This window comes from Mus caroli, unplaced genomic scaffold (genome assembly GCF_978045245.1).
Source record: "Mus caroli unplaced genomic scaffold, Mus_caroli_1 scaffold_1, whole genome shotgun sequence".
Classification (NCBI taxonomy): domain Eukaryota; kingdom Metazoa; phylum Chordata; class Mammalia; order Rodentia; family Muridae; genus Mus; species Mus caroli.
In genome coordinates, this window is record NW_028227256.1 from 186329493 (window position 1) to 186355615 (window position 26123).

The 26123-nt window shown below is 40.6% G+C and overlaps 1 protein-coding gene across 1 annotated transcript in view; it reads left to right on the top strand.

Annotated features, from left to right (window-relative positions):
• The window catches only part of Ush2a (usherin), a 680823-nt gene that overhangs the window by 230656 nt on the left and 424044 nt on the right, over nucleotides 1–26123 (top strand). The window contains exon 21 of the mRNA XM_085835345.1: nucleotides 22049–22179. Coding sequence (XP_085691471.1) covers nucleotides 22049–22179 — 131 coding nt within the window. The remainder of the gene's footprint in view (nucleotides 1–22048; nucleotides 22180–26123) is intronic.

A 26123-nucleotide genomic window follows, 5' to 3' on the forward strand; every position in this document is an offset into this window, starting at 1 on the left:
GTGTTGAGTTTAATTGTTCTTAACCAGAGAATTCCAATGAAAATAATTCCTTAGCAAACTAATTTAAACTTGTATTCTTGTGTATTAGTGGGCTTTGGATATCAGCCTTAAGCTCACCCCAGCATAGCTTTTTACCTGCCAGCTATTTTTGACAGCCTATTATACAGTTCCTACAGCTGCTGTGTGTAATTGTGTAAAGGCAAGCAGCATCTTTGAATATGTTTGGATGCTCTCACAGGCAATGGAATCCATTTTATGGGCAAAGTGTCTTTTTATTCAGCTCTAAACACTGACATGGAGTTATGTTCTCTGTGTAACAGACAGAGCATCGTGGTGGGAATTTTTTATCCTGTTTATTCCTCACCTTCCAAACCAGCTTTTATGTTGACAAAGTTGGTTTCAAATGGATCTAAAAGCACCATGCCATCTCTAAGCATAGAGTGCCCCTAAATCCTCTATCAAACTGACTATTGTGCCTGGCTCAATTGGGCATTCAGTTTTCTGTTTATATCTATTAAATGGCATCCTTGTTCCACTTGGCCACAGGAGATATTGCTATTTCTACCCCTGTTAATTAATTAATAGTATTTTCTAAATTTGAAATCCTAAACCTCCAGTCATTCTAGTTGTAATTATTAGAAATACTTATCAAAGATTTTGTATGTAAATTTACTCTTTCATCAGAGTGTTGTATTCCTTTGGTTTTTTTCCACAATGCATAGAAAAATGTAGGAGGAATTTTCAAAACCTTTATATTCTTCCTTCTTTCCTTTGATTTGGAAATTAATCTTTGAGTTTCTTTATATTTCAGTCACAGTAGTCTAATTTGAGAGACACGAGTTGTTTATGCATAGTATTGAGAACAGCTTTTGGCTTTGATTGTCTCTCTTGGTGTTTCTGAGTCAAAACAACTCTCCATTAGTATTTCCTGGCATGTTGGAAATAAAACACAGAGCAAATATTCTAGGAGCAACACGAAAGATCCAATTGCCTGATTCATTATAACACAAATATTGTAATCAATCATAATCTTCAGTGTTCCATAAATTCACAATTCTGTGAAAGGGATAAGAAAAGAGAATTAAGCTATCAATGTGCTCACTAGAAAAGGAGAAGGTATTTCCTGATTATCATCATTCAGAATTAGCCAGACATATACATGGTAATCATTCATATTTATGCAATAAAATTAAAATCAACACAAACCCCACAAAGAATAGCCTTTTATTTTTCTTTTCTCTAAAATATGAAACAACATAGACTTAGGTACTAATTTAATCCCCTCTCCAGTTGATGATATAATGGGTTTGGGGAGCATAAATATGGAAATAAACATAGCCTTCCATTTCCCTGCTTAATATCAATGTTCTCTCCTCTGTCAGTGATCATGGTAAGGGACCTGTGTCCGAGTACTCCAGCTTCCTGAGCCTGCAGACACACTCGATGTAGCCTTTCCATCTGGAGTTAGGTCAGGAACACATTCCTCATGACTTACCCCTATGTCCTGTCACATAAAATCACATATCCCTGCAGATAGACTGAATTTAGGGCTTTCCATTGGTTAGGGTTTCCGAGGGTAGCAGAGCTAATTCTCCTGCCATAAATGAGCATGCAGAGTATGTGGTACCTCCCTGTTCTGTGGTCCAGGAAACAGACCAGTAAAAGGTCATCAGTGATTTTTAATAGATCAGGAAATTTTATGTTACATCACATTAGACAGAAGTTGTGCTTTGGTCATGATTATGGTTGAGATGAGTGTATTATCTCTGTGATATTTTTGCATGAAAATATTTATTCTAGAAAGAGGGCTATTTTATAATCTTCAATAAACTTGGCAGCCCCTCCCCATCTCTTGATTGCATTTGTTTTGACCTTGTACTCAGCACGGACTCACACATCAACGTTTGGGAAATTTGAGGATGAAGATAATTTTTTACTATCAAATATGAATCCTTATCCCACAGGGACAGAAACTGCATTAAGTTTTTATCATGCTTTAGCTTTGTAATGTGGATTAGACATCATGCCTTTCCTGAACTGTAAGCACTTATGAGCCGGCTTCCATTTACATGAGAGGAGAGGTGGCCTGCAGTGCCACGGATTTCTCTACCAAATGAATTTCTAAGTGGAATACCACCATAAGAGGTGTTGGGCTAGCAGAAGTTTGGACACTGAGGTCTAGTTATACCACTGAGAGATTGTTCACCTTAAAGAATTAAAAAAAAAAATAAGTAGTGTCTATTCTCTTCTTAATTCTAACCAGTCAAGGAATGTGTTTACCTTGACAGCCAAGGACCACAGTGAGACAGCTACAAGTTCTTTCTATAAGGAGGCCATTTAATGAAAGAGGAGATTAGAAATGAGCTGATCTTCAGTGACATTCCACAGGAACCAAGACCTTGATCTCCTAAAGCAACCCAATTTCACAAAAAAAGCCACAGGGGAGTTATTGAATACTTGGCACTATAAAGACTACAATACGTGTGTAATAGATGCAAAAATATGCTTGGCATGTTTATAACCTTCAATGAGTTTACGACATAAAAATAACACCTGGGTAGACAATTCTAGGCAAGGAAATCGTCTTAAGCATGCAAGGTAGGCGAAGGGAGGATTTATTTCTGTCTTGGAAAAGGTTGTCCTCACGGGTCAAGGGCCTTGAAAGATAAGTCAGATACCACCTCTTCCCTCAAGCTAAGAGAAGAGAAAAGGGACAGCAAACAGAATGAGGCCAGTATCGGCCACCTCATGTGAGAGGGGGGAGAAGCAGCGTGCACCAGGTTTGTGGTCCTGGGTTGCTGAGCATATGGATCCACAACCCTGGGCTGAATTCCCTAGGCTGAAACCCTTTCTGCCACCTTTTCTAGTTCTGTAGCATCTTTGTAGCTATCTTAGTTTCATTGTGTGTGAAATAAGGTGATCGTGGCCACTGCCCCAACTTTCTGATAGGGCTGTGAGGATTGAAGACATTGATACAGCAAGGCCCTCGGAGGAGCCCTTGACACAGTAACATGGACAACACATCACGCTCCAGAGGCCTTGGTAAAGAAGGTAGAAATAGAATCTTCTCTGAGGAACGGGCGACATTTACAAGCACACACGAGCCAAGTATCTTTAAGTACCATCTGAAGGGGGCAAACCTGGAGAAAAGCATCAAGGTGACGGGTCAAAGGGTAAAGCTGCAAAAAGACAAACATTTCTTTCCAGAAAGCGTTGCCGTCTGCTTGTCCTTTGGTCATTTTGTGTTAAAATATAGAAGACAATTTGACTGTAAAGTAACTGATTTTTTAATAGTAGGAGGGATTTGCATCTAAGTTTGTTTCAAACAGGACTCAAGACAATATTTGTGTAAATGGCGATACACAAAGGACCACTGTGGCAAGGGAGAGAGTTCAGGTCAGGAAAAATAGAAGCACAAGAACCAAGTTTGTTACTAAGACCCATAAAAAAGCCAGACACAATAATGGTGTGTGCCTATAATCTCAGTGCTGGGAAGGTAAAGACAGCTACAGTCCTGGGCCTCACTGTCCACAAAGCCTAACCTAAGCTGCAAACCTCAGGACCCAGTGATGGATGCTATTTGAAAAGTTACTCAAGGAAGACCTATAGCTTCCATAGGCATCTGCAACACTCATGATCCACTCACATGTGGAAATATGAACACCTACTGTTTAAAGAAATGTTTAAGAAATAATTATGATTTTAGAGGCTCAAACTCAAAATAGCATGGTGAATTTCCAAACAGCCTAGACTCAAGACACATGACTTTTCAGGCCATCCTTTATGCCTGTATTGAAGGTAAAGAGAGTAGATCTAAATCTGGTACTTATCTGAAGTAATCACTAATGTAGATTCGAGGTGATCTACAGTATGTTCAGCATTTATAGATACTCAGTTAGTTTTTAATTGGTTAATATTTTTGTGCTAAAACAAAATATCAGTCTGAAGGGATCTGTCTCCATCCTATGGCATTCCCCTACTGATGATCATTCATCTATCCTGGCCACTGGGCTTTTCACATTTTGATGCAGCATCATCCTCGTTAAACACCCGCATCATCCCTAACATTCCCAGGGAACTGAGATGACTCCTCCCAAGCCGAGTCTTCTGGGATGATAACTACAGAGGGTTTAAAAATACCCTGGTTTCAGAATCAGCGTGGTTTTCTCACAGTGCAGATAACAGATCTGGTTGACAGTTATTTTTCAATCCTGCCTCTATCATATTATCTATGCCCTACCACAGCTTCAAGAGAATGGAGCCACAATCACCCTACAAATAAAATTAAAGCTTAATAAAAAAGCATGGTGGGTAACGGATAATTCTGCTAAGATAGCATTTGGTGAGAACTTTTAGATGATCACCATCGCTCATTGATGTGTGAGCCAGCTCCTTTTTTTTTTTTTAATCTCCTTTCTTACCTTTGGAGAGTGAAGTGATACATCGCTTGAGAGCTCTCCAGAATCGCCCTCTCGTATTTGATAAGCAGTGAGAAGCACAGATGGATGTTAGCAAAGGCCTCTGTGTGCATGCCAGCCATGGAGGTGGCCACATTGTCCTGAGAGCTTCCTCATGGAACAAATCAAATCAAGATTAGGAAAGAAAGTGCCAGCCTGGCCACAGCGAATGAAGGGGATCCAATGACACACATCTCCATGGATTTGTGGAAGGGCTGCAATCCACTGTGGTCTTTCCTTCCAAACTCTCTTTCAAGAATATAACCAGAAGGAGTGACAAAAAGACTGCTTTCAAATCCCTCTATATTTCCCTTAATAGAAGCATGTTCCGCTGTGTCCCAGAATCCGATCAGTGTTTTAACAAGAGTGCCTGGACCTAAAGGCCATCAAAAATGACGAAAGCATAATCAAGCTTCACCTTGCTTCTGACCTCAACTAGTTACAAAAATATGGATCACTTTGCTGTGCATAAAATTAACACTGCTGTGATTTCCATTGCTCCGTAGAGAGCTCACAGGAACGATTTGGGCAGTTAGGGAACCTAAATGTTTAAAATACTTTTTACAGATGCAGGTGTGTGTGCATGTGTGTGTTTTGTGGACCTCTATGTGTGAATGTGTGTGCCCATGTGGACAAAGAACTCTATTACCCTCCAACTGTTCCCTTGAAATAGGGTTTCTCTCTGAGGTAAGTTGGTGACCATCAAGTCCTCCAATCTGTGCTTCCCACCTCTTCCCCTCAACACTGGGTCATTAAGCATGCATATGGCCATACCCAGCTTTTAAATTGGGTGTTGACACCTAAACTCAGGCTACAAGTGACTCACTTGCACAGTGAGTATTCTTGCCCACCGGACTTCATACCCAAGGCCTTGAAGTATTTCTTAACATAAAATTGCCTCTGTAGAAACCAGTGTCTGCTGCTCTGAGGGGCTGATGGATGAATATAAAATGTACTTTTGTTTCTCTGCTGTCTCATTTGTAAACACTGGCACAGGAAAAGCCATGTACTCTCTCGGAATTATCTTTATTGGGCAAAGTTCACAGAAGCAGAGCTTATTCCAGCCTATGGCATCACCACGAGTCCTTTATTTCCTAATGTGCCATTGGATCATTGTACTGGAAGCTGTAGCTTCCTGACTAAAAACTGTTTCCATATATTGCACTGTTGAAAAATGCCCACAGAAAACTTCAGCTGGGAGTAAAATTGCTTAATGAGAACTGAGCAAGACCATCAAGGATGGATGTGATTATTTCTTCAGAAATAGAGAACTCTATCTTATGCTTATGACTTTGTTAAAGTGATAACTGTGTCTCACTTGGAAATATTACCTTTCTGCCCTGGTTCCTTCCCAAGAATTTGGAGCTAACAGAGAGATTGTAAGTATTGATTGCATATACATTCTCAGAAGAATATGTGACAAAACCATGCTGAATGGTTATGAGCTGAGGAAAGACTTAGTCTGATCTTAGACTGATCTCAACAAGTCTCCCAAAGGGAGCTGTCTAGAGCATAGACATTTTTTTTCATTTCTTAAATGAATGCATACATGTGTGTTGGCATGCATGTGAAGGAGAGGCCAGAAGTCAACCTTGTATCTATTCTTCAGGAACCTTGTTTGTAAGACAGGATCTTTCACTAGTTTGAAACTCACCAATTAGCCTTAGCTGGATGGTCAGGGGCCTTCAGCTAATATGGCTGCTTCTTCTCCCTGGAACTGGAATTGCATGGGCACACCATTTGGCTCAGGTCTTTTGAAACTCAGGTTCTCATGCTTACAAAGTAAACACCTTAGGCTGCCATTTCCCCCAGATGTTTTCAATCTTTACTTTGTATTCTGATTCCAGCCAGAAGAAAGGCATCTAAAGGAATGTTTTGAAATTCAAATTCTAAATGTGCAAAAATTAACCTCCTATGTTAAGTTTTACCTCCTATGCCACTGGCAGTTACCCTTAGCGCTGGTAGACCTAGGTCACTCTTAGACAAGCTCCCCAGAATGCCAGATGGTTAACCAAATAAATCCTTTTAGAAGAGACTAGCCAGGTTCCATATCCCTACTTTGGGCATTTCAGCTAAGGTCACCGACAGTGGGTCCTGGGAGCCTCCCCTATCCCAGGTCTCTGGAACTTTCTTAGAGGTTCTCTCCAGGAAGAGGGGCTGCCAGGGTAACCCTCTCAGAGGTAAAGGGGTTGGGAGATGGGGAAGAACTCTACGAGAGGGGACTGGGAGGAGGGGTAACATTTGGGGTGTAATACATAAAATAATTAATTAATAATAAAAAAGAAGAGACTAGCCAGTCCCTTCTCAGTCCTCAACTGAGAAAATGGAAGGCAGTCAGTTCATAAGGACCCATGTATAGCCACAGCAGAGCCTGCCTTAGAAGTCAGGTACCTATCATCTCTCACATGCTATACACAGTTCTTCATCCTGGGACTTGATTTTCTGGGCCTGATATTCAAGAAAAAAATAACAGAAGTCCTCAGGTAGAGGTGGCTCTCACTGAGACTCAGACTACTTGGAACATGGCTGAAAAGGTGAGCAAGAGGGTAAGCAAGTCCCTCCTGTTGATAGGTGCTCCCTGGCCAGAAGCATGGTCCTCCTCTGCCCACCTCTTTACAATTCCCCTAATTTTGCTTATGCATGCACTCTGTTTTCTCTTTAAAATCTTTTTTTTTTTGACATTCAGTTTTCAGAATACAGACAATGGGAAGCTAATTGCATCAAAGGGGAGCAAGATAGGGATAGGAACAAAGGAAGCATTTTGCAGAGTTCTGAGTAGACAGGGGACTCTGTGTGACTTGAATGTCGAATAATGTCTAATTGCCATCCCAGGTGAGAAACTCAGTGAATGCTTTGTTTAAAGGAATGGTCATCTGGTGATTCCAAAGAAAATGAGGGGCCTCGCAAAAACATTGCTATCCCAATGCCTGTGTTTCTTCACCCCTTTCCCAACTGTCGCTGAAAAGGCCCTGGGGAATGCCATTCCTGTTGGTAAGTTAGGGCTAGCCATGGGGCCCAGCACTTGCTTGGCATGTGGTTCCCACCCCCAGACTCCAAAGGGAGAAGAATTGTCTAAATAGGGTAACTCAAAAACTGTGAGGTGTATATGAGCTGATCAGGTCACGGAAAAGCTCAAGAGGTAACTCGTCCTCTTGCAGGCAACAAAGAATACACAGCATCCTTAATAAGATAATGTTATGAATATTCAAATTGTGCGTTTGTGTGTGTGTGTGTGTGTGTGTGTGTGTGTGTGTGTGTGTGTGTGGTTTTAAGCCTATGCACTCTATAAAGACAGCAAGCAGGGGTTTCTACTTCTCACCTGACAGGGGCAGATGAAGGAGGCGTTGCTTTTGATCTTAAAGTACAAACCCTCCTTGTGCCAGCTGCCCTTAATTACACCAGGTTTTGGGTGTGTCCCTGCAAGAGAAGGTCATGGCGGCCACCATAATTAGGGAAATGGCATCAGGGGAGATGCACACCACTCTCTAACAATTGTGGCCTCCTCCTCTGAACCCTTAGCATTTGGCAGATTTGTTGCTGAGTCTGTTTCTGGCTTAAAACGGGATGTAAGGCTGAATTCTTTCTTACCTTCATCTGTTATCTCTGCCATGACTTGAAGAGCTTTCATGCTTTCTGGATTGAATGGCCCTGCGGGGTTTTATGTTTGTTAGTTTGGTTTGGTTTGGTTTGGTTTGGTTTGTTTGGTTTGGTTTGTTTGTTTTCTTTGGTTTGGTTTGGTTTGGTTTGGTTTGGTTTGGTTCTGTTTTCTTTGCTGAGCTTGGCACTGCCTCACTGCATTTCTTTTCTGAGGTGTTTCTCCACCCCGGCCCCAACCTTCTCTGTGACATTTCTACTTTGACCTATTGTATTTCTCTTGCCCATTCATTAGTTTCTTTTCCTTTTAAAAAATGCATTCTTCTATTCCGAGTATGCAGTATCTAGCTAGTCAATGCTCCTCCTGAGGTCTGCTGAGTATTTCTGTTCAGGCTTCCTGTGTGATGATGGTTTTCAGGATGCTGAGTGGTGTTTGTGTGCCTGGACTCCTGTGATGTTGCCTAAATTTGCAGCACTCCAGCTCACTACTCTGACTTTCATTTTGATGGACTTTTGTTTTATCTGGTTCACATCATGGCTCTTTTCTGTATCAATACATTTACTCTCTGTCTGAGCAATATTGAATCTATACAATTACTGCTAAAACAAACAAACAAAAAGGTTTCTATTTAATTACCAGCCAGAACACTGGCAATTCAGCCTAAAGATTCCTCAGAACACCTCTGATTGGCAAAGTGCATGGGTAAGGAAGGCTACAGGGTTTGGCAGTCTTTCTTGACAGAGTCTAGTTGAGCTTTGTGGAGGGCTGTGGTGTCATCAACACTGGTGAAGATCCCAGGGTCTGCACTACTTCTCTGTAAGAAAAAGTGTCCATCTCTGGTCTGTGCAGACCACACACTTACAGCAAGAGGGAAAAATAGCTGTCTTAGATACTCAACATATATTCAGCTTGACTCCTTGTACAGGGTACTTTTCTATTGCTGTAACATAGTGTCATGACCAGGGAGTGAGGCATGGCATTGTGGCTAAGAACATTCCAGAGAAAGTGAGTTCAATTCCCAGTACTGACTCCAGGGACTTCACAACTCTCGGTGACTTCATTTCTGTGGACCTGACAGGCATCTGTACCCATGTGCACAGAGTTCACCCAGACATACACAAAGTTCAACAAAAAATACCATGACCAAGGGTAACTTAGACATGAAAAGAGTTTATTTTTAGTTTGTCCATGGGAAGATATAGCAGCAGGCAGGGAGGGAATGGTGGTCTTGAGGGTGTCCTCTATGATTCCTCCTGATTTTTTCCATTTAAACAATGACTCTGAGCCCTCTACTGTAATAACTGGTCCTTCAAGAGCAAACAAAGAACCATAGTAATGTGTCTTGCTCAGGACAAGAAAAGGAAAGGAACCAGAGCAATAGAAGAATGTAGAAAGAGAAGCCACGGCACCTGGATATACACACCGGTATTTATTCACAGGACATAACATTATAGGTTCTCCATGCATACAATTGTAGTAGTTCCCAGAAGTGTTCAGGCAACTTACCAGATCCCAAGGTTAGCTGAACCTGTCACCACACCTATCTAGCTATCGGATATGACTCTCAGGTGAGAACTGGTCCTATTTCTTCCCCAGTCTCTGTATCATTCTTCATTTCTCTCAACAGTATTTGAGCCCTGAACTCAACACTGTGTGAGCACTGGTTCCCCAGGAGAGCAGACAGGCTCCTCCAAATCCAATGCTTCTGGTTGCTGTGCTTCTCAAAAACTGGATCCTCTCTGAACCATTGCTTCATTATCTACCTAATAGACAGTCTGTGATGGTTTGAAGGAGAAATGTCCTCTGTAGTCTCTGCCAAATCAATGCTCCATCTCCAGTAGGTGATATTTGGGGTGGGGGTGGGGGTTAGATTGCGCAGCCATATTGGAGAAAGTGTGTCGCTGTAAGCAAGTTTGTGGAGTTTAGAGATACATGCGATTTCTAGTCTCTCTCTGTTTCCTACCTCTGTTTAAGGGGTGAGTTTCCCTAGAGATAGAGTTAGAGGTAGATGTTGGCACCCTGACATGGGAGCTAGGAACCAAGCTAAAGTCTTCTGGGAGAGTGCTTTATCAGTTAGGTTCTCTAAAGAAACCAAACTTATAGAATAACTATATTTGAGAATGGCTTTAGAGTGACTGTCAGACTGTGGTCTGACTATTCCAACAATGGAAAGCACTAGAATACAATAGTCCATTCATGAGGCTGGATGTCTCAGCTGGTCTTCAGTAAACATCAGAGTCCTGAAGAAGCAGTGTGGTATGAACTTGCCAGCAATATGAGGGCCAGCAGGTAAAGAGCAAAAGCTGCGCCCTCCATGCCTTTTATGTAGGTTTCCAGAAGATGTGGTTCAGGTTTAGGGAGCATCTCCTGGCCTCTGGGTCTTCTCTTTAAAAATCTCTCACAGGAGTACCAAGCTCCTTTGGCTTTAATTCCATATAGACAAATTGACAACTAAAAATAGCCACCCACATGCTAAGTGCTCTTAACTGTTGAGCCACCTATCTGGCCTCTCACCCTTGGACTTTTGAGGTCTAGTGCAGACACATGCAGGCTTATACAAACCACACTCCCCTACTGTTGCTCCTGTGTTTTAGTGCAGCTTTCCAGTAGTGTCCCTTCCCACTCTCTAGAGGCACCGCCCATCTCTTGAATTCTTACTACATTTTAAACACCACATAATTTAGAATGGCACTCTCCCTGAGCCTGTGGCTGGGTGACCATACAACCTACCTACCCTGATAAAATGCTAGGTCCATTTCACATTCCAGCTCCGATCTGCAACACAAAACAAGTTTACTCAGTGATACAAACACAGACTTCACAGAGTCCAACTGAATGTCATGGTTTTGTTCTTAAGAAAAGCCCGGCCTTTTGTTATAAGAGTTCTACTTGAGGTCCTCTTGTGACAATTTCCTTGAGATGAAAGTGCTTTTGCACAAAGGCCCTTGGGAACTTCAGAGCCTTCGTGCAGTGGATTTGGTACAGACTTGTCGTATTCAAATTAGGCCTAATGTTGAACAACATTGCCACCAACATTGAGGACAGTCGACACATGAATGTAAAATTCTTATGAAATACAAAACAGTGCTGACTGCAGAGACAAAGCTCTGACATGGAATTGTGTAGTTAGATAGCTTCAGATTCCCCCCACGGTCTAATTGATTGTTCATTGGGCTCACTCAGCCAAAAGTAGAGAGAAACTTTGTATAGACATCATTAGTTTTTCTCCATTTAGAGATTAATCATGAAGAGCTCTGGCTCTTTAATTCTGTAATTTGTATATTTAATGGGCTGCTGCAGAATCTATGACAGTAATTAGCATAGCCTGAAAACTCATTAATACGCAACAACATGATTAATGCAACATTAATGCAAACATGACTGAAGTTATTTGGGTTATGTAGTAAGAAGATTAAAGCTAAAATGTCCTGTTTGTTTTACCAGTGGTGAGTGTTACAGGGAGGGAAAAAAAAGAAAATAAAAACAGGTATCAAATTAGGTAGGAAAAAAATGAGCGAAAATATGAATCCAGGTGAGTTTCTTTTTTCAATTAGTTGTAAAATTAAGGACATAAATATGTTTTTTACTTGTGTGGTTATTCGTCCATGCCTTTATTAAAGGTGAGTTTGCACTCAACCTTTTAGCTAAATCTAGTTAGCCTTTTAGCAACTTTAAATAATATTATTTTAACATGGAAAACACCTTTTTATTATAGTAATCTTTGACCAGTCCATAACACAATTCTGTTTTGAAACTAATGCATATTATTAGTTGTGCCATATGTATGAAGAATTTGTCCCTATTTATGCCAAGGTTATGTATTATATGTCTCTCACTATAGTCACCTTTGAAGTAGATATTTATGTTTCATATTATATTACCGTTAGGCTCATACACACTAATAAAATTATTCTATATTAATTGAGAAAATAGTATGCAGCCATGCATCGGAAGGTTGAACACAAAAGATTGCCCTGTGCTTCAGATCTTCTCAAACATATTAAGGCATGCAAAAGGCCCTTCCCCCTTATTTAGTAATTTAGTATAATGAACTTTATATTAAAACTACCTGCATCAGATGTGCAGCTAGTGAACATTTTTTTCCCAATCTCTAAGTTGCTGGTTTGTCTTAGTGGCTATGTCTTTTGCCTTACAGAAGCTTTTCTGTTTCATGAGGTCCCATTTATCAATTCTTGATCTTAAGAGTGTGAGCCATTGGAGCTCTATTTAAGAAATTTCCCCCTGTGTCAATGAGTTCAAGGCTGTTTCCCACTTTCTCTTCTATTAGATTCAGTGTATCTGGTTTTATGTTGAGGTCCTTGATCCACTTGGACTTGAGCTTTGTGCAAGGTGACAAATATGAGTCTATTATCATTTTTCTACATACATATAGACCAGCACCATTTATTGAAGATGCTTTCTTTTTTTCATTGTACATTTTTGGCTTCTTTGTCAAAGATCAAGTGTGTGCAAGTGTGTGGATTTATTTCTGGCTCTTCAATTCTATTCCATTGATCAACATGTCTGTTTCTGTACCAATACAATGCAGTTTTTATCACTATTGCTCTGTAGTATAACTTGAGGACAGGGATTGTGATTCCCCCAGCTGTTCTTTTATTGTTAAGAATTGGTTTTGCTATTCCGGTTTTTTTGCCTTTCCAGATGAATTTGAGAATTGTTCTTTCCATATCTTTGAAGAATTATGTTGGTATTTTGATGGGGAGTGTATTGAATCTGTAGATTGCCTTTGGTAGAATTGCCATTTTCACAATGTTAATCCTGCCAACACCACATCTGATAGAGGGCAAATATGCAAAATATATAAAGAGCTCAAAAAGCAAACCACCAGAAATTCAAACAACCCAATCAAAAAATGGGGTATAGAACTAAAGTGAGAATTCACAACAAAAGAATCTTGAATGGCTAAGAAGCACCTAAAGAAATGTTCAATGTCCTTAGTGATCAGAGAAATGCAGATCAAAACAATCCTGAGATTCCACCTTACACCAATCAGAATGGCTAAGATCAAAACCTCAGGTGACAACACATGTTGGCAAGGATGTGCAGAAAGAGGAACACTTCTCCATTGCTAGTGGGATTGCAAACTGGTATAACCACTCTGGAAATCAATCTGGAGGTTCCTCAGAAAATTGCAATACTACTCTTGGGAATATACCCAAAAGGCCCCCTACCATGCCACAGGGGCATGTGTCCCATTATGTTCATATCAGCCTTGTTGGTGATAGCCAGAAGCTGAAAACAACCAAGATGTCCCACAACAGGAGAATGGATGCAAAAAAATGTGGTTGATTTACACAATGCAATACTACTCAGCTATTAAGAATGAGAACACCCTGAGTTTTGCAGGCAAATGGATGGAACTAGAAAATATCCTGAGTGAGGTAACTCAGACCCAAAAGGACATGCACTTCTTGTTCCTGGTGTTCTTTGGCCTATTCTACACACCCTCCTTAAGTTTTTGAATCCTGCTGAGGCTGGACTGTGGCAATATTCCTTATTAATCATCCCCTTGCCTTCAAAGTGTCTTGTTCCAGTCTGAAGAAGTTCTGAGTACAGAGAAAGTTAACAGTAGATTGGAGAAAGAATGCATACATCTTAACTCCATTTCTGGGATTTTAGCTCCAAAGGGGTCAGAAGTGGCTTCATATTGAGATGGCTGCTTGAGATCCCATACTTCTAAAGAGGTCCACATCCTCCTTGCCCTATTAACCATCTTTCTCCCCTACCTTTGATGAGTGGCCTAGAAGGAAGATTGAAGTGTTTAAGAAACCTTATTAAAGTAGGTTTTGAAAAACCTAAGGCAACATACTGCAGCTGCAAGTTAGTGGAATTTGATGACTTTTTGACAATGCTTGTTTTATAAAAGGAATATGAGACATTTCTCCATGTCTATTATATTTACTATGTTGGCAAATATTCTTGAACTCTCACTTATTTGGCATGAATCTATATATATATATATATATATATTTTAAAATTTTTAAAGTATTGTTTATTTCTGCATAATTATGTACATATATATATACACATGGATATTCACTAAGCTAGAAAACAATAATAGATCTAATAAACTTTAGAGATATGTATCAGAAAGCTTTCAACTTCTTACTAACAATAAAACCCCATCTTACTTAAAGATGGATGTTTCTGTAGCTAAAATTTTTCTTTAACCTAAGCTTAACCACTACGTTTGCTAGAGTCACTTGTTAAAATATTGATAATAAACAATTAAGGCAGATACTTTAAGGAACCAAGATGTATGCTGGGTAGCTTGTCCCAGAAAACCCAGGAGATAGATTGGATAGATGACAATTCACCTTTCCGTTAAATTGTGTCAAAGTTAAATAGCATTGAGAATTGAATGTTTGACCACACCCACAGACTCATGTGTTAGAACACGTGGTCCCTAAATGGTGGAGTTGCTCTAAAAGGTTGTAGACCCTTTACTAAGTAGAGCACTGTGGAAAGAAGTATGTCACTGGGCTGGGTCTTTATGTTTTACCCCACCTTACTTCTAGTCTACTTCCTACTTCCTGACTGGGCATGAACTGTGGCCAGCTACCTTCCTGATATCATGCCTTCCAAACCACGATGGGATGTAGCTCTTCAAACTGTAGGTGAACTATCCTTCTTTAAGTTGTGTCTTGTCAGGCATTTGATCACAACAATGAAGAAAATAACAAACTCAATCATTTGGTTCATGTTTAAATTACTACAGCCCAATCTTAGACAAAACAGATTCCCACAACAATTTAAAAGTAGAGTCTATTGTATAACGAATGAAGTATGTGTACCTGTTAAGATGATTTGAATTGGGTTTATGCATCATCTATGCAAGGTTGTTGAAACTCTGTAACTGTAAGATATTAGCAAAAACATTCTAATTATAAATGTGATCCTTTAAATTATATAGTCAAGTCTTGTGAAATCTTGACTTTATATCAGTAAGTACATAGAAACCTTGGAAAGTAACCTGGAGAGCAAGAAATTGATACATATCTATATTGATATGGCCATTTCTATGTTGATATTTAATGCAAATGTAGGTGAATATTAGAATACATGTACATATATCAATGTATGAGTAGATATGTAAACATGTATGGATAGCAATCTATCTCTATTTCTCAGTATATCTATTCATCTATAATGTGACATTATCTAAAATTCTATCATATTGCTTATAGTTTTTCTATTATAATTAGGCTAGCATTGTTCTCAGACATCTGAACTATTTTCCATGGCTCCTGGTGATGTTTTAGAGCTCTGGAATTGCTCTTGATAATCATGTGTGCACTGATGACTGTCACTGCAGGGAATCCTCTGTCCTTATGTTTGTCCCTTTGCCTAAAAGGCTTCTTGTCCTTCAGACTACCTAGCTCGCCCTTCTCTCTCTTTTCACCATAACCTTTTGAATGCTTTATATATCCTTACATTCATGTTTTGTTCTGCCTTGATTTCACAAAACAGTAACTCAAGAAACAGGCACAAAAATAAGGAAGAAAATTCAAAGAGTTATGTAATAACAAAACAGTGATCAGCAAGGTCAGCTGTCATCATCCCTCTTACTGGGTCAGAAACTATGTCTGTTTTTCCCAAGTCACAACAATAAATCAGGTTTCTCAGTGTCACTATTGGTGTGTTCTGAAGAAGACAGAAGTGAGATATAGTGTTTAAAAGGAATATATAAGTATCTCAAAAGGAGAATGTCTTAGAGTTTTACTACTGTGAACAGACACCATGACTACGGCAACTCTTATAAGGACAATATTTGATTGGGGCAGGCTTACAAATTCAGAGGTTCAGTCCATTATCATCAAGGTAGGAACATGGCAGCATCCAGGAAGGCATGGTGCAGGAAGAGCTGAGAGTTCTACATCTTCATTTGAAGGCTACTAGCAGAATACTGAGTTCCAGGTAGCTAGGAGGAGGGTAATAAAGCCCACACCCACACTGACACACCTACTCTAATCATGGCTACACCTTCTAGTAGTGCCACTCACTGGGCCAAGCATATACAAACCATCACAGAGAACCACAAAAACCCTATTCTAAATAACATGTTTATAGTAAAATAACTTCAATACATGCACAATATATATATATATACATATATATATACATATATATATGTGTGTGTGTGTGTGTATATATAATGTATATACATTCATCTCAACAGGAACACAGCTGAAAAGATCTGAACTTCAACACACAGGCTTTTGTTTATCAAAAGAAAAGCAGAAATTATTTAATGTTATGTGAATACAAAAAGTGAAAGAGTTGGGGTAATATTATATAATCTAGCCTTGACCATCCAGTTCAGGACAGTCTTGCGGAGAAGATGAATTCTTGTCCACTCAAGAACTGAGAGGAAGAAAAAATTGTCATATATAAGAAATATTATGAGACAAAAAATGTTCTACTACTAACAAAGCTGTGTCTGTGGAACAAAATCCAAGCACAGAGACTGACTGGGGACAACGTGTTAGCATGCTAAAAATAGAAATTTCCCCAAGGTTAAACATTTATTTAGCAAATATTTTTGAGGACTCTCTTTTGTGCCAGCCACTATTCAAGGTGTTAAGGATGCAGAAGTAAATAAAACAAAGTTCCCCCGGTGTCTGATGATTTCTGAGGACATTTTAAAATAGTCAGAGGAAAACAATAATCTAGCTAAAACTCATGCTGTCTGACTAGATAGACAGACAGACGGACGGACAGATAGACAGACAGATGGATACAGTGTTAAGTGGCTATAGTCTGCAACAGTCAAGGAGATCAAATCCTTTGAATAGAAAGAATACTTAAAAATCAATAATTAAGAGCAAACAATCTTTGTGGTGATCCCATGGGCTCCTGGGACGGACGGGGACCCAGATATCCGGTGCCAACCGAGGCTCCTTCGGCGCTGCCGTATCGTTCCGCCTGGGTGGGATTCTGACTTAGAGGCGTTCAGTCATAATCCCACAGATGGTAGCTCCGCCCCATTGGCTCCTCAGCCAAGCACATACACCAAATGTCTGGATGCTTAGTCGTCAGGAAGTGGCACTACTTAGGATTAGGAGGTGTGGCCTTACTGGAGAAAGTGTGTCACTAGGGGCAGGCTTTGAGGTTTCAGAAGCTCAAGATAGGCCCCTTGACTCTTGCTCTCTTCCTACTGCCTTGGATTCCATTGTAGAACTCTTAGTTACCATGTCAGTCGGCATGCTGCCCTGCTCCCTCCCATGGCAACAACAAAGTCAACCTCTGAAACTGTAAGCCAGCCCTAATGAAATGTTTTCCTTCATAAGAGCTGCTATGGTCATGGCTTCTCTTCACAGCAGCAGAACACTGACTAAGATGCAACGTATCTCAAAACACGGTGAAGCTCCATCCCATTGAGATGCCATTCTATGAGAGGAGCTCAAACGCAGCATTCACTCTAGAAATGCACATTAAAAAGCAGACTAAGATTCTTTTACCTAATCCATCTGACCCTCATTGGTCTCTCCTGGAAATGCCAAGCCCGGATTGCTACGAACGTTCAAACTGCTGAGGCTGACAGTGGCTGTAAAACAGTGAAATATGACAAAGAAGCGAAGCAATTCGAGAAGTCTCTTGTCGTGAACTAAGAAATGAATCGGTGGTTACCTTTTAAGGGGTGAAGCTGTGGAGGAGGAGTAATGAATGATGAAGGCAGAGCCTCAGCCAGAGAAGGAGAAGGGAAGGATGGAGGCAGAGGGCAGGGACCATAGTAGTTAGAGCAGTCAGGAAGGCAGAGGCTGTGGATCACAGTGGTTAGAGCAGTCATGGGGAACAGGGTATCTGAAAAAACAGAGTGAAGCATGAGATAGTAAACTGTGTGTCTCTGAAAAATAACAATTATAGTCCCATGAGCTAGATAGACTGGAGAAAGAAAAGATATATAACAGGAAGTGAGAGGTACAATGGAGCCTAGAGAGTAAGGCGAGGAGCCTGGGCCAGTAGGAGGAAGAGGCAGTGATGGGACTGGAATTATCTTTTGGTGAGATCACTCTACCAATATTTTGTTAAATATTGGGGGGGGGATATGTATACATATATACATATACATATATATATATATATGTATATATAGTATACTGTGTGTGTGTATATATATATATATGCACTGTGTGAGTGAGTATGAATATGCATGTGTGTAAATGCATATGTATGCTGTGTGAGTGTATGCATGTGCTGTGTTAGTGTGAATGTGTGTGGATGTGAATGATGGAGTCACAAAAACAAAGGAAACCAGCCAGGAGAGAGATTGTCACAATTGAGGAGAAAGGGGGGAGTCCTTTGCAGCACATGATAACACACACATGGAACTGATTCTTAGATAGTATGCCAAATGGCCATTCATATACAATTTCAGAAAAAAAATCAATATTGATGATGAATACATTTGAACTTTTGTCATCACTAATAATATAAAAATTAGACAAAACGACATCAAATTATCATGTTCTGAAATAATCCATTTTCAGAGTGTGGGGCCAACAGACATTCCCACCAAAAAATGCATGCAGATGGGAACTATCTATTTCTGCAGCTATTGTAGGATATGAACTTACAAAATGATTCAGCGTTTGGTGTTGGTTAGACTTTCTATTATAGTATATAGAAAGGCAGGGAAATGAGCATGGAATAGACTGATCCACACAACAGCCCTGACATTCAGTACTCAGATAGAAAAGACGTGCACTTGGCCTCCAGAGGCTCAGGCTCAGTCCTCCACGAGTCTCAGAAAATCCTGGTTTCCAGCCTCTCAAATCATAGATGTCACCTTTGCCTGGCTCTGGGTTTGTACAAATGGGGCCTTGTAGATATTCTCTCCTTCGTGCTGACTGTGCTTTGCTGATGCTTGTGTTTGGTGAGGCCATGGACCCTTGAGGAGAACTTAGTGTTATCACGTTCCTTTAGCAATATAATTCGCAATGCACTCTAAACACCTGTCCTTGTATCCTCAGATAAGTGAAGCGTTAGCCTCATTAGAGCTAGAATTTATATGCCATCTACTTGTTTATGAATTTGACATTTGTCTAGTATTATAATACTGTGTATTATTTCATATATTTTCTTCTTGTTATACTGTGTGTGTATATGTATATAAAACATATTATATATTAATCCAATCAAATATATCTGTGTATACATAATCACTGGGCATATTTGCTGACACTTGTCCTGCTAGCCTAGAGCAGTGGCCACTGAAATTTGGTTTCTTAAGTTTATTTCCCAAGTGAATGTGTGCACTTGGAGACAATGCAAGCGCTCTATCATTTCTCTCCTGTAAATACTGATGTTGAAATTTACCTCATTTCTTGCCTTGAGACAGTGCAGATCTCCACTTTATGAAGTGGAAAGCTGCTATTCACTCTGCTGCCTATTTGAGTCAGTACTGTAGCTTCACACGGCTGTCTACAATAAAGCTGTTAGGATGGCTTGTCTGGCGGTGATCCACAAGTTTTCTTCCTCTTGGACCAGAGGTGGAAACACATTTGTAAGGCAGAGTGCAGGGAAAGGAGGAGATGCCCTGTAACCCAGCTGCAGTCAAACCCTCTGTCCTCACAAGCGACTTCAGATCTGCATTCATTCCTTTGGCCGGTGTAAGTCACATGGATAAGCCCAAGTCAGCACTTGGGAATCTGTAAATAAGTGACTTCCATTGGGAAAAAGAGGGTGTTAATTATCTTGAATAATTGTGCATTTAACCATTCTATCTCATTGTAAATTCAATAACGTTTTCCTTATTTCACCCATCCATCAAACTGTTATTATGTTTATATTTACATATATTTGTTTGTGAGTTTAGTTCATTTAAATAATTGATTACACAAAGTAAGCATTTGGTTCAAATGCTAGGATTTGTCTATCTGCATAGCCACAGTAATCTAACTGTTAAGAACATGTTTCAATAGAATTGTAAGATTTCAGTTTCCTACTAGAGTCTCGGAGAAAGAAACTCACTTTCTGTTTATCTTGGCAACATGGAGGAAAAAGATGTCAAGATTGAGAGAGATGTGGCTGATGACTTCAAATCAAGTTGTCTTCCTTGCCTTACATATTCCCTTCATGTGAGAACCTTACCTCTCTGTACAGATTTACCTATTTATTGGTCTAAAACACATTTCTTTGTTCTAGAAGGCTTGCACATTTAATGTTTGGGGGGAAACACATGCCTTTGTACACTCATTGAATGGTGTGTAATAATTAAAATATCCCCAAATGCATCTTAACTATTTAAGTATTCCCATAATCCTTGGGTATTTTTTTTCTTTCACCAGATTTCTTAAGTTACAGTGGACAACAGTGTCCTGAGATTGAATGGCTGCTTCTCTCTTCCCTTCCTCACTCCCTGGCTTCTGTCTCCTGGTGCGGAGATGCCATTCTGCCCATTAGGAGAGAGCCAGTGCAGCCTTCCTTTCTTGAATTAGAGCTATTTTTATTCAATGCCCTTGAGCTACTTAGCTTGGAATTTCCACCATAGTATTTGAGAGGGAAATATCAAAAACTAATGGTCAGGCTGAGCCTCTCATCTCCCTTCTCCTCACCTAGAATCTCAATGTAGTTATGAAATACACCTGTGCACAATGTTAAAGGATAGAATGGGAAGGTGGAGCGGACAGGATGGCTGAGATCGTTAAACTGAACCAAAGCTCAGTCCCTGTCAGCTTGACACAGCCTAGAGTATGTAGAGTCATCTGAGAAGTGTGTCTCAATTGATAGATTTACCAGATCAGACTGGCTAGTGGACATTATCTGGAGATGATGGACAAGATTACTTTGATGGTTAATGGATGTCAGAGGACCCAGCTCACTGTGGGTGGCACCAATCCCTAGGCAGGGGGTCCTGGCCTGTATAAGACAGCTAATCACTAAAGAGCCCAGGGGTAAGCCAGCAAACAGCTAGCTCCTTCATTAATTCTGTTCTAGGCCCCTGCTCCTGCTCGAATTCCTACCTTGACTTCCCTTGGTGAAGGATTAAAACCTGTAAATTGAAACAAATGCCCTCCTCTAAATTGCTTTTGGCCATGGTGTTTAATATATGTCATAGCAACAGAATGAAGCTAGCCCCACCCTATTTGGGTCCTTCAGTTATTAGTCCAGCCTATAAGGAGATTTTTTTTTTAAGTGTTGATAATCCTGGTCTATTGTGTATTACTGCTGGAATCAGAATTCACTCATTATTTATTATTGTGTTTTAGCTTTTGTTTGATTTTCAGGTATGCTGTTGATCTCTTTATTCTTGCTCTGCTAATTTTACAATGGGACGTATCAGAGCCGACTGTGACAGTTAGATGTCGTTACTAGTTCCTGAACCTTAAGTGAAATGCTCTCTCAACAGGAAGGTCTCCACATATGTCCTGTGTAGGTGTGATCCCAAGACTGGAGCTGGGACCTAGCAGTGCATGTAATAGGAATATTGCAGATCAATTTCTGAGAAAGGAGAACTGGCTGAGAGTCTAAAAGCTCCCACCATTGGCTGGCTCAATCACTTAGTTCCGACGCGCCAGCTCATCCATAGCTTTCTGTTTTAGCATCTATTGTTAAATTTATTTTTCATTTTCATAGTATTTAAACAATATCCTCTAGAGGTTTTCATTTACATCAAAACTCATTTATTTTTAGGACCTTCTGATAGTATTTTCAAATTGATATGATTAGGTAGCCAGTGTTTGCAGGCTGGCAGTATGACTTTTCAGGTGGACAAGATTTTTAGACACATTTAAACTTCATTTTATATTGATTGACAGGATTACCATAACAGGTACCAGAACTTCCAAGTTCTTCTTAGCCTTACCAGGAATATATTTAAATCCATCGAATAGGACCATCCCAACACACTGCTGTATATAATTTCCTGACTGTATTCACTCCATCATAAATAATAATGAAAGTAAATGTACATTTATCAGAAAGAGTCAAAGAAGTGGCACCCCCGACTAACTGATACCATTTACATCTCTAGGAATCAAGGCCAGCTTCCGGACAAGGGTGCCTGAAGGGCTGATTCTCCTGGCACTGCCCCCTGGCGACCAGGAAGAGTATTTCACCCTTCAGTTGAAGAATGGCCGTCCTTACTTTCTTTACAATTCCCAGGTAAATTACTAGCCATGATGGTTGGCATTTTTGAGACTGTCCTGTGGATGCTAGGTACTAAGGTAAGTGTACAGATGCTCATAAAAAAGTCCTCACCTGAGACACCCCGGGCTTCCAGAGGACATTCTGCTTACCTACAGCAGAGTTTCTCAACCTTCTGACCCTTTAATACAGCCCCTCATGATGCGGTGACCCCAACAGTAAAATTATTTCATGGCTACTTCCTAATTGTAATTTTGCCACTGTTAAGAATCAGAACATAAATATTTGATATGTGACCCCAAGGGGGTCTGCATCCTAGCAATGAAGAAAATGAAAATTACAAAAAAAGGAAATGACTTCCCACAGTCCAAATAGCAGAGCTCTCTCCCAACCACAAATATTCAAGGAAGCTACGTGGTTAAAATTAGTGTGCCACTTTATGATAGTTCAAAATGTATAGCTGCAGTGTATAATGTGTGCAAAATGTGTGCCTGGATGCTGTCCTTCAAGAGGCTGGGTCTCAAGGACTACTGTGCGTTAGAGGCCAGCCTTGGTACATAGTGAATTCCAAGCCAACCTAGGCTACAGGGTGAGACCTTGACACAAGAATAAATAAACAAATGATTTAAAATAAATCTGAACATATTTTCTTTTTCTTCAGAGAATAAATGATGACTTTGTTTTCTCTCAGCCTGTGTTGTTCTCTCTTCCCTTCCTTTCACCCTTTAGTATTTTACTTAAGTAGTTAATTATTTAGCTAGCAAATGTTGAAGTGATAGTTCAGTACTGTTTAACTTCATGTTTCAGATGTGGACATTTTTAAGGTTTAATACAGGGTGTCCAAGCCTGAGTTCTTCCTGCAAGAATATGGAGTGTCTACGCAGGGTATCTGAGCCCCAGTTCTCCCCGGAAGTTCAACCTAAAAATAATGAAGTGATTCATTTAAAATGTTCTGTGAATATTTAGAAAGAGGTGTTTGAGATCACATGAGCATAAAGTGGAAGCCTCGGTCAGCGCGGTCAGTCTCCACAGGAAGGTCTTAGTGGCCGTTAGACCTTAGGGAGCCCATCCAGCCTGTGAGTGATTAGTGAGGAAGAAGACCATTGGCTCTCATTAGTTTACGTCTTCTCTCTAAAACCTGTGACTGAAGTTATGAACACTTCTAAATAAATATTTTATGTGATATTTCAAAACTGGTTGGGCTTCCCCACACTGTGTCCAAGGTATTCTTAGGATCCTAGACTAAGAGCTGAGGTGGAGGACCTCAGATTCTTGCAATCTGGAAACCTAGTGACCTGGGGCAAGAACTCGAGCTTGAACACTCAGGGAGCTTCCAGAGAGAACCGGGGCTCAGATAGCCATTGAACTTCTGGGGAGAAATGGAACTCAGACACCCTATGACTTTTCAGGAAGAACCAGGGCATAGACACCCCATACCCTTGTGGAAAGAACCTAGGCTTGGACACCCCATGACCTAAGTATTGAGAGGTAGCCAGTACCTTTTGGATCAAGTCTGTCTCAGGATCCTGCCAGGCTCGAGAGGCAGGTGGGACTTTCCTGCTTAGTGAAGCTGAAAACAGAAGACATGCCAATAAAGGTTGCTTCATGCTGTCCTCGAAGTGGCCTGATAGGTCCTGAGCTTGGGAATTAGATGACCTTTGTGACAAGGACCACTGGATGCCCCACCCCTGCTAAAACTACAGCTTCTTATTGGATGCTGAGAGAAACTAAACAGATAAATAGCATCCCCAGCAAACCCAATCGCCAAAGAGACAGGGAAGCTGCAGCTGCCGTGGAAGGCAAGGCAGATGGTCTCTGTAGAAAGAAATATGCACACTAAAGTTGGTTCAGTTACAGAGCTGAAAACATTATTTTTTTTTCCTTTGAACACTATAAGGAGATTAATTAGAGGAGGTATTTTTGAGGCTTACATTGGTGAAGCATAAAGTTGGAGAAAGTTCCAGAACAGGAAGAAAAGGAGGAGTGAGATAAAAATAATATAACATTTTAAAATATCTGTGTTGATAAAGGGCCTCTTATAAACTCATTGAAAAACCCTAGCAAATCCCAGCTAGGATTCAGCCCATTTTCTCTACCCAGAGTTCTGCATGTCTGAACCCAATCATGGACACATCAATGAGGTGGACTCCCTTCCACCCCATTTCCCAGGTGAGCATTCTGAGCCACAAGTACATTTCACCCACTGTGTCCTAGTTACTAAGTGGCAGGTTTTAAACCCATGCAGCCTAGGTCTAAAGCCAGGGAGGCACTCCTGTAACTTGGGGAGAGACTGAGGCAGGAGAATTACCAAGAGTTCAAAGTCAGCAGAGGTATTTTGAGATGCTGGCTCTCAAAAGGAAAGATGAAGCAAGCACCAAGCTGTTTCCAGGATGGTTTAGCATTCCTCCGGCGCTTCTCTTCATCAACAAACAAGTATGCTTCTGAATATTCAGAAACTTAGGACAAATGATGGTCTCAGTACTGTATGGAAGAGGACTGTCAGTAAAGCATATGAACGGAAGGCGAAAAACACCTAAGATACCTCAAAGAGAAGCCAGGATAAAGGATAAAGCTCTCCGCCATTGTCTTAACCCCGAGTGTCCAGAGAGCACATAACTGATGGGTTTTACAGGCAGAAACCATCTTGGTTATGAAAGAGCATTAGACCAAGGGGGAAATTAAGACCAAAGCAAAGCAAAATGAAAATAATCAACAAATACAATTAGCTGTAGGAGACTAGAGGACTGAACAGAAGGCTGTTTGAGATGCTCCTGCTTAGCAGAGGAAGTGGTTAGGAATTCCATCATACTGATGTCAATTTTCCATAAGATAAAAGAATGAACATTAAATAAAAGTTTTCAGAAAATACACAGATAAACATGCTGGATGAAGGAACCAAAGGTAACGTAAAAATCCACAAAAATCAGAGGAAAGCAGCGAAATCGAGCAGCAGATGCAGGAAGAAGAATGTCAGCGTTAGTGAGGAGCAGACACCTGGCTCTGCACTGCACTTTCTTATCTGGGGATATCTGAGCAGCCAGAGGGAACAAAGCTTTGACTATTTCAGCACTTACCCCAGAGGCTCTAACGTGGGCAGAGAGGCCCTCTTTAGGGATGACATTTCATCCTTGAAGCCACCACTTCAGTCAAATGCCAGCACCATCCTAAGTTAGAGCAACTGTCTTATCCACGGGATAGAAGCCATGTTGAGTGCAGTTTTGGTTGTATTTCCTGTACAATTTGGTTAGGAACTTACAGGATAAAGAGGATAGTTCAGAGAGTTAAAGTGCTTGCTGTGCAAATTCAGGGCCTGAGCTTGGATCCCCAGCACACACATCAAAAGCTATTATGGTGGGAGCCTCTGGGAGACCAGTGACCCCTACACTTGCATCAGCCAGCCTAGCACAATCTCTGCATGCCAGGTTCAGTGAGAGACCCTGTCCCAAAACAGAAGGTAGAGGGTAATTAAGGAGGATGATACTGTACTTTGACCTATGGCATCCACATGTGCACCTGCACACACATGTGTGTACTCACACAAGCACGTATATGCAACACACATGTGCACATGCACACACATACTCACATAAGCACATATATGCAACATCACATGCACATGTACACACACACACATACACACACACCCCAAAAACTTAGAAAAAAGAGAACTCAAATCATCCTCTGAAATTAGGCTTACATGTACACATGCACACACATACATACTCACATAAGCACATGTATGCAACACACATGTGCACATGCCCAGACACACACACAGAAAACTTAGAAAAAGAGATAACTTGAATTGGCCTCTGTGATTCGGCTCTGTGTCACAAACATGAAAATGTGACAGCCCACAGTCCCAGGAACTACAAATGACCTTCTCAGAATACCTTTTGTAATATAATGCATGCATGGACACACCCACACCCTTAAACATCTGAGGCAAAGCATTAGGAGGA